Source organism: Myodes glareolus, chromosome 6 (assembly GCF_982192425.1).
Source record: "Myodes glareolus chromosome 6, mMyoGla1.1, whole genome shotgun sequence".
NCBI lineage: Eukaryota > Metazoa > Chordata > Mammalia > Rodentia > Cricetidae > Myodes > Myodes glareolus.
This window is the reverse complement of record NC_142031.1, coordinates 48,069,898-48,084,476: the sequence shown is the minus strand read 5'-3', so window position 1 is coordinate 48,084,476 and position 14,579 is coordinate 48,069,898. Positions and strand designations below refer to the sequence as shown.

At 43.3% G+C, this 14,579-nt stretch overlaps 1 protein-coding gene and 1 pseudogene across 1 annotated transcript; one reads left to right on the top strand and one right to left on the bottom strand.

Annotated features, from left to right (window-relative positions):
- The first annotated feature begins 4,465 nt into the window (after positions 1 to 4,465).
- On the top strand, positions 4,466 to 4,654 carry LOC148121806 (Nuclear RNase P; annotated as a pseudogene).
- Positions 4,655 to 11,304: 6,650 nt separating this feature from the next.
- On the bottom strand, positions 11,305 to 12,255 carry LOC125403987 (olfactory receptor 10H2-like). Its single transcript, XM_048439616.2, has one exon. The coding sequence runs from the start codon at positions 12,253 to 12,255 to the stop codon at positions 11,305 to 11,307; it is 951 nt and encodes a 316-aa protein (XP_048295573.2).
- Positions 12,256 to 14,579: the final 2,324 nt, after the last annotated feature.

The window sequence follows — 14,579 nt, the reverse complement described above, 5'->3', positions numbered from 1 at the left end:
TATTAACTCCCCATCAAATGTGGTGTTAAGAAAAATACTTTTGCATTTTGTAAGCTTTTATTTTGTCCTATTTACAGTGTCCTTTGACTGGTTTTATGTTGAGGTGATAAATATGGATCTATTTTCATTCTTCTGCATACAGACAGCCCTTATTTCAAGCTGTACTACAGGGCTATAGGGCTATAGGAATAAAAGAACCGCATGATGTTTGCATGAAAAGAGACATGTTGATCAATGGAATCAACTCAAAGACCCAGATACAAATTCACACATATATGGAAACCTGATTTTTGATAAAGAAGTCAGAAATGCACAAGGGGAAAAAAAGAGCAATTTCAATGGTGCTGATCTTACTGGATGTCTATGTGTAGAAATATGAAAACAGATCCATATTTATCACCCTGCACAAAACTCAAGTTCAAGTGGATCAAAGACCTCAACATATAAACCAGTTACACTCAACCCGATGGAAGAGAAAGTGGGAAATAACCTTGGATGTATTGCCACAGGAGACAACTTCCTGGACAGAAAGGACACTAATAGTATAGGCACTGAAATCAACAATTAATAAAGGGTACCTCATGAGACTGAAAAGCTTGTATAAGGCAAAGGACCCTGCTAATAGTACAAACTGGAAGCTTACAGAATGAACGTGATTGTTGCCTGGGTATTTTCCCAACTGCTATTGTGTTTAAATACGCTGGAAATAAACTGCCGGGCATCAGACTCTTTAGAAGTTTAATCCAGCTTGGCAGAGTAAGCTCGGCTGAACTGAGTTTTCATTCTTACCTTTTCTTGGATCATTTACCTGCCTACCATGACACCTGTGGGGACCCCCTCACATCTTTAATTTTTTAAACATTCATTTAATTAATTTTTGTGTTTAATATTGTCCCTATTAGCACACCACCATATGTATATGAATGAAATACAGCGTACAAGTTGTGGGAGTCTGTTTTCTCCTCCCACCTGTGGACTCCAAGGAGCATATTCAGGTCATAAGTCTTGGCAAGTTCCTTTTTCTACCAAACCTTCTTGCTGGTCTCTGTCACCTTTTATTTTGAGGCAGGGTCTCTCACCCTTAAGCTCATCAATTCAAGAAAGTTCCAGAGAGCCAACTTTCCCTGCCTACCCACAGCACTGTGTTACAAAAGCAGCGTCATTACACAAAGTTGTTTTATTTTGGATTTTATTTGTTTGTTTTTAACATGGGCACTCAGTATGGAGCTTAGATCTGCGCACTCGCATAATAAGCACTTTACTAAGAGATCCATCACCCATCATTCCCTCATTTTCATTCTCTATTTTTCCTAACTCCCTTACCTGCCAATTGTATATACTGAGAACCCAACTTCTCTTTCTATAACTTTGTTTGTCCTTGGCATTTTACAAATGTAGGGCCATAAGAGGATTTAGAGTTTTCCCAATCTGCTTATTTCCTGAACATATTATCATCAAAGCTCTCCTGTGTTATACTTTCTTCCCTTTAATTGCTAAGTCATGTTCTATTGTGTTGCATATTTTTTTATTTATTAATGGATAGTTCAGAATTTGTAATTTTTCACTCTTTTGGATTGATGCTGCTATTAATGACCATGCACACATCTCTTCCTTCTTATTCAGATATATATCTTGAAGTGGAATTATTGTATTAATGGAATCTCTAGCTTTTTAGGAATGATCAGATTGTTTCCCATAGTGTTTCCACTACTTTATATTCCTTCTAGCAGGACTTTAAAAGTTTCCATAACTTTTCCAATTCTTGTTATTGCCCTTTCTTTTTTTAATGAGACAGGGTCTTGTTATGTAGTCCAGGCTGTTTTCAAAGTCGAGGTATTCTTCTTGACACAGGCTCCTGAGTATTGTGATTACAGGCATGACTCATGATGTGGAGACCTTTGTTTTTGATTATAACCATGTCTTGCGGCTATGTAACAGTACCATCTTGTAGTTTTGATTTGCATTTACTTAATGAATTTATCATGTGCCTTTGGGTCATTTCTATATCTTCTTAGAGAAATATCCATTGAGATCTTTATCCATTTTAATTGGCTTGCATTTTTGCTCTTGAGATACAAGAATGCTTCTACTTCTGACTTTCAAGTCTGTTATCAGATATGTAATATTCAAATGTTTTACATTCTATGTGTTGTCTTTTTATATTTTGGAAGTGCCTTATTGCCAATGTTTGTTTTTGTCTCGGGATATATTTCAATTGGTAAGGTGATTATGATGATCTAACATGAACAAAGCCCTAGGTTCAATTTCCAAAACCACATAAACTGGGTGTGTCTGTGCACACCTATAATTCCTGCACTTGGTAGGTAGAGGCAGGGGATTAAAAGTTTATGTTGATGTTAAGGTTCTAGGCTACAGGGTGAGTTTGAGGTCAGCCTGGGCTATATGTCTCAAAAAAGGGGGGAGGGGACTGGACAGTCAGATGGATCCTTTGTTAAAAGTGGTTGCTGCACAAACATAATGACCTGAGTTGGATGTCCAGAATCCTTGTAAAGGAGAAGGATAGATTCAATTCCATAAAGCTGTTCTCGGAGCTCCACATGTGCACCATGACATGTATTTCACAGACTTATCATTACATACACACACAGGCACATGTACAAGCACACACACAGAAGTAAAAACAAAACAAATCAGGGATGGAGAGATGGCTCAGTGGTTAAGAGCACTGGATCTAGGTTCGATTCTCAGTACCCACATGGCAGCTCACAAGTGCCTCTAACTCCTGTTCCAGGGCACTTGACACCCTCACACAAGCTTACATGCAGACAAAATACCAATACACATAAAAATAAATAAATTATAAAAACAGATAAATTAATATGTAAAATAAATCTTTTAAAACTAAACTATAGAAAGAAAAACTAAAAATAATTCAATTTTCAGATGTGTGAATGAATTGACAGTTCTCAAAAAAGACATACTAATAGACAGCAGGCACATGAGAAAATGGTCAGCAATACTAATATTGAGAGATTTATTGAATGCCTTGACTTGATTATATATAAAGTATATAAATACTAAAAAAAATTACACAGCACCTGAGAAATTTGTGCAACTATCTGTTGATTAAAATGCACAATAAAATTACAAAACAAAGAAATCTTAAACTTCATATAATAACCAAATGTTGGGAGCCACCTGGAGGCACAGGTGGTCCTGCAGTTTGGAGGTAGCCACGTGGGGCTGAGCAACCCTGCCTGCACCCTTGCCTGCACATGCTCAGACCAGCAGAATGGCATTAACCAATCAGGACAGCGTTCAAGCTGCTCCACCGTTTAAAAGCAGATGCCTCGGGACCCTACTTCCTCTCTCTAAGCTTTCTCTCGTCCCTGCTCTATCTTCCCTTCCCCCAATTTTCCTCAAGGGAATGCTCCAAATAAAGATGTGACCAGAGAAGGAATTCTCGTTTTTGGTGGGGTTCATTCCTGCGGGACAGGATGGCGCCCCGCAACTGGTGCTCGAAACTCCGGGACGCTGAGGGACCCTGACAACTACGCCGGGGGACCCTGAGAAAGCCCGGGAGAAAAAGCCGAAATCAGACACCAGGACACAGAGAGCCTTGAATTTCAGAACTCTGAGAACATGGAGCGGTGAGTGACGTCGGTTGAAATCCCCAGAAAGGGGAGGAAAAGAAATGTAAAAAGGAATTTCAAAGGATAGGCCTAAAATAGAAAAGAAAATACAAAAAAAAAAAAAAAAAATCAAAGTTAAGGTATCTGAAAGAAGGTACAGAAAGCAACGGGGAAGAAAAATCCCTTAAGTTCAGTGCAGGAGGAATGTAAACAGCAGCAAAAAAGGCGAGGTAACTAAGGCGGGACTTTGAGGACGATGGGGTACGGGAGACCGCGGCTTCCGCTCCCTCTCCGTCCACCTGCGTACTCGCTGTTAGAGACTGGAGGCAACAGTCTCGTAGGGAGGCGAGTTTGATCACTGCCTTCCCTATTCTTAAAGAGCCACAGAGCTTTTGGAGGTGATTTTCGCCTAATTTTGTTAAGAGAGCTCAGTCTCTGGCTCTCACGTACAAAAAACTTTAATTTTTGACTGAGAAAGACAAGCTGCTTGATCGTGCTGAGAGTGCTGGCGGCAGCCGGCCCGCCTTTGAGCGGTAATGCCTGATTAGAAACACGGAAGTGGGCCAGGCACGGTGGTGCACACCTGTAATCCCAGCTACTCAGGAGGGAGACGCAAAATTGCACTCTCCAGTGCTAGCTCGTTCGGGAGGCGTGGCCATGCTAACCAGTTGCTGGCGGGAAATTTGCTGGAGTCCGCAGAGGCCTGCGAATAGCCAGGTCGCGGGCGGGCTAAAGTCCGTGTGACATCAGAGGCCTTCTGGCGGGGCTATGGTTTTTGGAGGACTTTTTCAGCACCTGAGCGGACTCGCCTGACTGAGGCGGAAGCTGCGTGGTGAGCAGCGGCGCCATAGAAAGCAGAGAGGAGCTGAATCGGCTCTGCGGAAAAACTGTGTTTCCATAGCAACATGGGCGAGCGGGGAGGTGAGTTCCCAGAGAACGGGGCTCTGCGCGCGGGCGGACCGGGCAGGAGAAGCCCCTCCACGGGTGGGCGGATGCCCCCCTCGCCGGAGCTTGGAAAAGACTCACAGCCGGCGGTGCGAGTTCATTGCCTGAGGTGAAACGGCGAGCCCGCGCACGGCCCGGGGCGGAGCCATGCCTTTGGGCCATGCGGAGCGCGCCATTATGGGCTTCAGAGGCGGAGCTGTGGCAGCCGCCGCTGTCCGCTGCTGCCGCCGCCCTCAGTCAAGGTCGCCAAGAATTCAGTCAGATAAAAACATTTGTCGCCAAAAATTTAGTCAGATAAAAACATTTATCCCCTAAACAACGTCCCTTCGTCAGCAGGAAGTAGCCAGATCGATGCTACGCCCATTCTCCCTTAAAGAACTGGTCGTGATTATCATAATAAAGGCATGTTTACCTGGTTAACGTATCCTAGGTAACAAAGAAAGGCGGACCTTTTGCCTGAGGCACCTGGTGAGATAAACAATGCTACCTAGAGGTTTTTCCATCTAAATAGGGGAGCTGGAGAGATGGCTCAGCGGTTAAGGGCATTGCCTGCTCTTCCAAAGGTTATGAGTTCAATTCCCAATGACAACTGCTTTGGTTTTTAAACAATAGAGGGGGACTACACTACCAGTGACAGCTTCCCCCAGAGAAAGGATTTCTCTTGCATTCTATACACTTAATTTTTAATTCAAAATTTTGCTGGTACAGGCAAACAAGATTTGCTCTTTGAAACGGAGACATGCAAGTCTCTAAGTTCAAAACCAGCCTACTTCCAGTACTGATTGTGCTGAATTTTTACACTGAGAGTTTTTAATACTCTTAAATGTTAATTTGGGAGGAGAGTTTTGTTTATGTTTTTCTAGGAATGCTGACATACATCTGGATGCCAGCGAGACCGACCAGAGAGATAAAGAAGACGACCCAGTGGATGCTGAGTGTCCTGCTGTGGAAGATTCGTGCGGAGACAGCAGAGATGACCTTCTGGGCGGTGCCAAGAGCAGCTGTTTCACACCATCGACTTGAGCAACACCCTGTGCAACCTCTCATCTCTTAACAATTTTCTGACTGACTCTACTTTGCCTTTTCCTTCCTTAGGAATGGGTGGGAGCAGAGATATCCTTGGCATGCTGCGTCTAGGTGGGGACCAGATTGGAAAATAGTTTTGCCTTATTGCTCTTAAAGACAATAATTAGGGGGAGATGTTGGGAGCCACCTGGAGGCACAGGTGGTCCTGCAGTTTGGAGGTAGCCACGTGGGGCTGAGCAACCCTGCCTGCACCCTTGCCTGCACATGCTCAGACCAGCAGAATGGCATTAACCAATCAGGACAGCGTTCAAGCTGCTCCACCGTTTAAAAGCAGATGCCTCGGGACCCTACTTCCTCTCTCTAAGCTTTCTCTCGTCCCTGCTCTATCTTCCCTTCCCCCAATTTTCCTCAAGGGAATGCTCCAAATAAAGATGTGACCAGAGAAGGAATTCTCGTTTTTGGTGGGGTTCATTCCTGCGGGACAGGATGGCGCCCCGCAACCAAATTGTGCACAGGGTAGAAGTGTCGCTTAGGTATAGGACACTTTCCTAATATGTGGACTCTGATTGCCAGTACTGCAAGAAAAATGTATATTTTACAGTTAAAAAAAAAATTTAATAGCTTACTTGAGGGAAAGAATTGTGGAGGTCCAAAAATATGAGCCTATTTCTATGTTGACCAAATGTCAGAGAGTTGGAACTTACCTCTAGTTCCTTCAAGGTTCTTATGCTTCTACTTCAAACAAAGATCCCATCTAACCGCAGACCAGAGAGTTCTGCTCTCTCAAGGTTATGGTCAACAGGTGTGGCTAATAGCCAGACCTTGTATTCCAGGAATAGATAAGTAGATCTGTTCCTACCTCAAATAAAAGTCTAAGGATCCAATTAAGGGTCAAGTTCCTTTTTGGAGATAACTTTGAATTCCACCCAAGGAGTGGTTTGCCTACAGAATGTTTTGGTCTAGGATGTATGTGTGTGTGTGTGTGTGTGTGTGTGTGTGAGAGAGAGAGAGAGAGAGAGAGAGAGAGAGAGAGAGAGAGAGAGAGAGAGACTTGTTTTATTCTAGAAACAGAATGTTTAATTATGGTTGTAGCCCACGACCTTCAACTGGTCTGTTCATTTCCTTGCAGTTTTTTTGTCTTACTCCTACCTTTTGGGGTTAGGGGTATTTTAAGCAATTGGAAATTAAATGTGGGTGAATTTCAGTACTCACTGGAATTCTCTCCCAATACTATCCTATATATTTCTTAGTTTACTATTTTCATTCACGTCTTCATATTCTTTACTATATTTCTAAATCCCCAAGACTCTACCCTGGCAAGAGGTATTTTTGTCTAGGCTGGTACCTGACAAAAAATAAATTCAGAAATAAATGACTAACATAAACGCAGTGAGGGACGATGATCAAGAATCAGCATAAGAATTGGAGATGTATCTCAAATAGAGATGGCTTTCCTGGTATGAACAAGACCCAGTTCCCCCAAAAATGAGAGTGAGGGAGAGAGACAGACAGAAGGATGGGAGAAAGATGGGGGAGGGATGGAGAGAGAAACAGATAGACATACAGAAAGAAAACTAAAAAGATTCAGGCTGCAAAACAGACTTCCGAGTATTTAGTTTCATAAGATTAATTCTTTCATTTGAAAAAGTAACATAGCATAATGACTGACCAGGAAATCTGAACTTTCCTAAGACTTTACAAAGATTGAATGTCACTTTGAAGACAATCTTAGTACTTCTGATCTCCTGGAGTATTCCTTTACACTGTGTGAATGTCACTGTGATTGGTTTAATAAAGAAGCTGATGTGCCAGTAGCTGGACAGTGTAAGGTTGAGGAAGCACCAAACAGAGAATGGTGGGAAAAAAGATGGAGTCAGAGGAGTATCGAGGGGACACAGACAGAAGCAGGATGAGTGTGCAGTTCTGAGAAAAGGTACCCAGCCACGTAGCAAAGCATAGATAAGAAATATGGCTTAATTTAGAATGTAAGAGTTAGCTAGTAATAAGTCTGAGCTCTTGGCTGAACATTTTTAATTAATTAAGTCTTTCTGTCAGTTATTTGGAAACTGGTGGGCAGGAAAGAAACATCCACGTACAACAGGATAAATATCTAGGATAAATTTCCAAATAAAGAAAGTGTTCTTCTATGAATCCCCGTGGTCCTTATGAGTCAAGACTGACCTGAGGTGAGGATTCATTAAGATGTATTTCCAGGAAACAAACTTGGTAGTGAAGTGATGGAGAACAATAAAGAAAGGAGACAATTTGATGATATATTCCTATAATACTGGAACTTTGGAGGCTAAAATGGGCAGTAATGAAAGTTTGATATCTGTCTCAAATAGTGAGACCCAATCTCAGAAGAAGAAAAATCAGAGATGGAAGAGGAGAAGAGAATAAAGGAGAGGTGAAAACAAAAGGAAAGGGAAGGGAAGAGCAATGAGGAGAGAACAGGAGAGAAGGTGGTACTAGGTGCCCTTGCCCTGTGGTGGCAAGAATAATGTAGGGAGGGAATAGCAGACCAGCTTAGTTCGTGATGGAAGGAGTGTGTGGAAGAGGCTGATCATGTCATGTATGCACTGGGAGGTAGAAGACAGCATAGGCAGCATAGAAAGAAGGTTGAGATAGTATACCCTCAGTGACCCACTTCTTTCAGCTAAATCCTGCTTCTCAATGTTTCTGGAACCTTCTAAAATAAAACCACTAGCAGGGGGCCAACCATTAAAAGCATGGAAGGGACTGTAGGAAATGGTTCAGATTCAAACTGTAGCAGAGGAAAAACAAAGGGTCATATTAGGCAAGATCCTTGACGCCTCAGGTGGACTGAGAAGCTCAGGACAGGAAAGTTGGCCTCCAGTAGAACAGCTGTGGAAGCTTCTGGTAAGGTGATCAACAAATGACCCCCTGCTGACATCACCACTTTGAGACAGCAGGGGAGCTGATCTGCAGGTGAAATCTTCCATCCCATTCTATAAAACTACAAAGTCCCCACCTCTTGGGCACAGTCCCTACTCTGGCAGAAATACTGATTTCCTTTGGTTGTTCTGATTAAAGGAACAATTGTGCTTCTGCAGATGCTGTCTTCTCTTAGATTCCATCAGTCCCCATCTAACAATGTTTAGAGAAGAACTTTGGCCTGGGCCCTCCAGGACTCCTCAAAACCCTGAAGGTCACACCTCACAGTTGTTTCAACTAGAGGCAAGAAAGAAAGATGGGATACATGTCCTCCCCAGCTTTGGTTAATGACTTTTTTCCATTGATTATTGGTTAGTGACTTTTCCCAAGAAAAATGTGAGGATCCAGGCACCCTGACCTTACAGATCAAGCCATGTGGATTCTAGTAGACCAGAGAGACCTTGGTAGTTGATGGAGGCAGCAACCACTTAACCAGTGTCTTAGACACAATGCAAAGTCACCAAAAAATACTCCATGAAGTATGTTTCTTCCATTTTTCTTTCTAAAGAAAGATGTGGATATAAAGTATCCTTCCTAGAAAAGCTCATGAAATGAAGCCTGATGTTCAGGGAGGTTCTGGAAACCTTAAGAGGTGGGGATGGCTGAAGGAAGTAGGTTATGTCACAGTGGGAGAAGGGATTGGGGAGTTAGAGGTGGGACATGCCTATTTATCTTGTTCCAGGCCTCTTTCCTCTCTTCTCCATCTCTAAAAGATAGATAGATAGATAGATAGATAGATAGATAGATAGATAGATAGATAGATAGATGATAGATAATATATAAATAGATGATAGATACATAAATAAATAGATAATAGATACATAGATAGATGACAGATTGATAAATAGATACATAGATAATAGATACGTAGATACATAGATGAAAGATAGTTGTCCTTGGGCTATATTAAGGTTGATGACAGGCACAGCAAGCTTCCAAAGAGAGACTTCAGTCCCACCAGACAAAGGAAGGCATCTCTTCTCTAAGGTTTCTGTGGGAAAGGACAAACCCAACAGTGGGAGGCAGCAAACTTAATAAGTTAACAAGTAGTCTATATGAAATGCCTGCTCTCAACTTGCTTGTGCCTAATGCATGACACCAAGAAGGAGAGAAAGATCGTACATGTGTGTGCCTGTGCGTGTGTGTGTGCGTGTGCATGTGTGTGTGTGCGTGCGTGCGTGCGTGTGTGTGTGTGTGTGTGTGTGTGTGTGTGTGTGTGTGTCTTAATGTATAGTTCTAACTGGCCTGTAACTCTGTATGTATACCAGGTCTTAAACTCACAGAGATTCCTCTGCCTCTGCCTGCTGGGATTAAAGGCATGTTCCATTAAGGCACCATTAAAAATAAGTTTTTTCAAAAAAGGAAATAAAAAGAAATAGAAGTGGTCTGTTAATACTGTTCAAAGGGTGGTTAATGGACTGTTTTGTTCTCAGCCTACTGAAAGAGTGTTGAGTTCACATCTTGTTATCTGGGTACCGCGCAGGGTTACAAAGGCCTTTTAAGATTTAAGGGAAATTCTGCTTTGTCCACAAAGGGCAGGGTGCTAACTGTGACAAAAATCCCAGCAGAACAACTTAAAAGGAGGAGAGATTAATTATTGATTGGCTCCAAAGTCTTTGGTTTTTGGATTCTGAGCCCACAGCGGAGAAAAAAAAAATCATTGTGACAGACTCCTACCTCATATTAGGTGGGGAGATATGAGGAGGGGAGGAAGAATGAGGAAAAGAGGAGGGAGGGGCAGAGAGATTGACTGCTGTTTGGTAGATCAGGCTGCACACATCCTCTAAGCTCTCAACATCCTCTTTCAGCCATGGTTACAAAGAACTGACAGGCTACCTGCCCTGCCCTACCGTGCACCCACCCCCACCAGCAACCTGGGTGCATTGATACTCTGTTGTTACCCTGGTGCTGTGGGTGGGCAGAGAACTGGGTGCATTGATACTCTGTTGTTACCCTGGTGCTGTGGGTGGGCAGAGACCTGGGTGCATTGATACTCTGTTGTTACCCTGGTGCTGTGGGTGGGCAGAGACCTGGGTGCAGTGATGCTCTGTTGTTACCCTGGTGCTGTGGATGGGCAGAGCAGTGGTACTTTGTTGTAACACGGGTTTCTCTGTGTAACCGCTCTGGCTGTTGTGGAACTCGCTTTGTAGACCAGGTTGGCCTTGAACTCACAGAGATCATCTGCCTCTGTCTCCCCAGTGCTGGGATTAAAGGTGTGCACTACCATGCCGGGTTAGATACCATTTTAACAATGTCTCTCACAGGCACTCGTGAATGTGCGTGTACATCCACATACAAATATGTGCACAACAAAACAAATAAACATACAAATAGAAAAAGAACTGAGGAACAACTGTTAACAGTATAATTGCCTTTCTTTTAAAATATTTATTTTATTCTTATTTATATTTATATATATGCATGTGTGTCTATATGACTATATACCAGTGCCTAAGAAAGCCACAAGAATCTGGCAGTTGTGGGTCATTTGACAATGGGAACTCAACTTCGGTACCACTGGGCCATCTCTCCATCCTGGTTTTCTTTTTAAGTGATGAACATCTTCCTCAAATTAATTTTGTTGATGGTTGCCTAGTTCCAAACATACAGGTGAAATGTGCACTGTGATGAGTAAACTACATAGTACCTGAACTGTATCCCAACGGACATCTTACATTCTAGTAAACACTTAATGAGAACTCATAAACCAAAGAGAAGCTCTATACATTTACTGGGCATTGATAAAGTGATGATCCACACCTGCCAAACATTCCGTATTGACCACTCAGTTGTTTGAGGAACATAATTTCCTGAGGAAGGCCTTCTTCATGGCATTCTTTAGCTCCTTGTTCCTGAGACTGAAGATGATGGGGCTGAGGAATGGGGTGAGGACCGTGTAGGTGGTAGCCATGAGAGTATCACCTTCCTCAAAGTGGGGGCCTTTGGGCTTGAGGTAGATGACAGAGGCAAAACCATAGTGCACAATGACCACCGTGAGGTGGGATGCACAGGTGGAGAAGGCTTTGTGCCGACCCTCAGCTGATGGTATCTTCAAGATGGCTGCCACAATGAAGGCATAGGAGAGGAGGATGAGGAGAAAGCATCCCAGGAGGGCTGTGATACACACCAGACCTACACCCAGAGCTACAACTGGCACATTACTTCCACAGGCCAGCTTCAACATAGGGGGCACATGACATAAGAAATGTTGAATCTGATTGGGTCCACAGAAGGGGAGGTGGAAAATGGAGGTTGTCACTACCAGCCCAACAGCTGAGCCTCCAGCCCAGGACCCAGCCACCAAGAAGGCACAGCCCCGGGGGCTCATGAGCACGTTGTAGTGTAGTGGGTGACAGATAGCTACATAGCGGTCATAGCCCATGATGGTAAGCAGCAAGGAGTGGGTGAAGCCAAACATAAAGGAGAAGAACATCTGGTTGGCACAGGCCATGAAGGTGATGGAGTGATGGGTGGAGAGCAAGTCAACCAGCATGCGTGGGATGAAGGACAAGGTATAGAGGATCTCAGAGATGGAGAGAGCACACAAAAAGAGGTACATGGGCGTGTGGAGACTCCGTTCACTCCAGATGGTGGCCATGATGAGCAGATTGCCCAGCAGTGTGAAGAGGTACATTAGTAGGATCACCACAAAGAAGACAGGCATGAGCTGCTGTGGGAAGTTGGAGAAGCCAATGAAGATGAATTCAGACACTGTGGTGTAGTTTGGTCCTAGCATCTTTGTTGCACCTGATAGAGCAGGAATTAAACCACATGTTTAGAAGCATGTCATCCCCAAGTGCTGTCAGGGCAAGTTTCCTGGAGAAAGTAGTATACCCATTCAAGTGATTAGTTAAAAGGATGTGTTACTCATTGTACATGAATATACTTTCAGAACTTGGGAAGTAGAGGCAGTAAACTCATAAGTTCAAGGGAACCTGGGCTACATAATAAGACCTTGTAAAATAAAATAAATAATGTGTTGAGGTTTAAATAACATCTTAAGTGATCAGTGCAGATCCTGGCACACTGGGAATTTAATAAACAATATGAATGATTATTATTTTACATGACTACTGGTGTTACTATTATCAGCTGCACACTCCCCATCCCCTCTGTGCTTTTCTGCTTTCACTCATATCAAGCTCTCCACTCTTCTCCCTATTTTCACACATCCAAATCCTTCAAGGACTAAGGAGCAGATCCGTCTGACTGGCAGCTTTACTGGGAAGTCGTCCCTTCACTGAGAGTAGAAGAGGGGTACAGGCTATGCTTAGTCTCAACATCTCACTAGTTGCATGACAAAGGACTAACTACTCCCATCTCTGAGATGCAGAGCAATGAGCAACAATCTGTGTGAGTGGTGTTGTGGGGGTGTGTAACTGAGCTGATGAGCTCTAAGTACTGAGCTGTGGTGTAGTGTGACAGCAGCTCCATGGAGCTGCATCCTCTAACACTAGCTGAGCCTTCTGCCTCTGGTTTTTTGCCAGTGCTATTCCCTCTTTGTCCATGACTTCTGTTACGTTATGTTTTGGGAGACCGATTCTCACCATATAGATCTGGAATTTGGCATCTAGTCCAAGCAGACCTGAAACTCCTGGTTGCTCTCACAGATACCCATTGCACACTGACAGCCAAGCTAGTCTCTGCCTCTCCTCTCTCTCTTGATCCCTACCAGGATCTTCCCATCACCAACCTGCTGATGTAGAACAGTGATTCTCTCTTCTCTGTACCTAAGTGGCATCTGTCACATCTGCCCCAGTTTTCAGGGGTTGGGGGTGGAGCTCTTCTCCTCTGTGTCCTAACAGGATCCTTGTTCTCTGCTTCCCCTGCTGGTTCTTTGTCTTGATGCAAAGCACAGTTACTTCAAATTGCAAGATGAAGCAGCATGTGAATGGTTTAAAAAGGGGGGGACCATCTGAACAATGTCATTCAGTGATGGAACACAGTACAGATCCTGCAGCAGTGTGAGGACCCTAAAAAATGGGGTACTGAATGTAAGAACCAGGCAGGGAGGAGCACATAGTGTGTGCTTTTTTTGTTTTGAATGTTATCACTAGGTAAGTCCACAGGGAGAGAAGGCAGATTAGTGTCAGGAAATGAGGGTAAAGTAGAATGGGACGTACTTGCTAGTGGGTTTTAGTCTGTCAGAATTTAATTTTTAAAATTTCTGTTGTTTTATGGCTTTCTTTGTTTTGGATACGACATTTTCTTTCATATTAGTAAAATAAAGTCTTGGAAATAATAAATGCCATAGTTACATATCATTGTGAATGCTAATTAAAATGCTTAATTATTTTATTAATATAAAATGCTTCATTCTATACTAAATGAATGATTTATAGAATACTGACTCAAAAGAATAGAATACAAGGCACAATATGGCCAAGGTGGGAAATCTGATGTTAAGTAAAAGAACCCAGAAAAGAGGCCACGTGAGTTCTGACTCTGTCACTAGGAAATGCCCTTCACAGGCAGTGCACAGGGGTGGAAAGCAGATCCCAGGGCTTCAGGGACAGAGGGACAGAAAGGGGGAGTGACTGCTACTGGTACCTCAGGGGTGATGCAAAGGTTTTAAAATCGGATGGAGATAATGGTTGCCTAACACAGTGAGTGTGGTATATAGCTCAGGGCTGATGCATTCAGACAGGTGAACTATACATTACGTGGCTTTTACCTCACTTTTTAAAAAAGCAAAGTGGGAATCTGGAAGTAGTGGCTTATACCTGAAATCTCAGCACTGGGCACGGGAGGGTGAAGGCAGGAGGATAGGAAATTCCAAATCTTCCTGGATTACATAGTGAGGGTCTGGAGAGCTGGGGGCGTGAGAGGGCTTTTGATGAGAGAAATGGGAGAGAACCAGAGAGATAGGGAGGACAAGAGAACTAGAGATAGAAAAAAAGTGAACGAGAGAATAGAGAAATGGAGAATGAAAGACATTAAAGCAAAAACAGGAGAGAGAATAAGAGAGATGGAGAGGAGGAATTAGGCAGAGATAGAGAGAAAAAGAGCTCAGCCCCGGGACGCAGCCTCGGTGGGTGGTTGCGGTAGGAGGACTCCCGG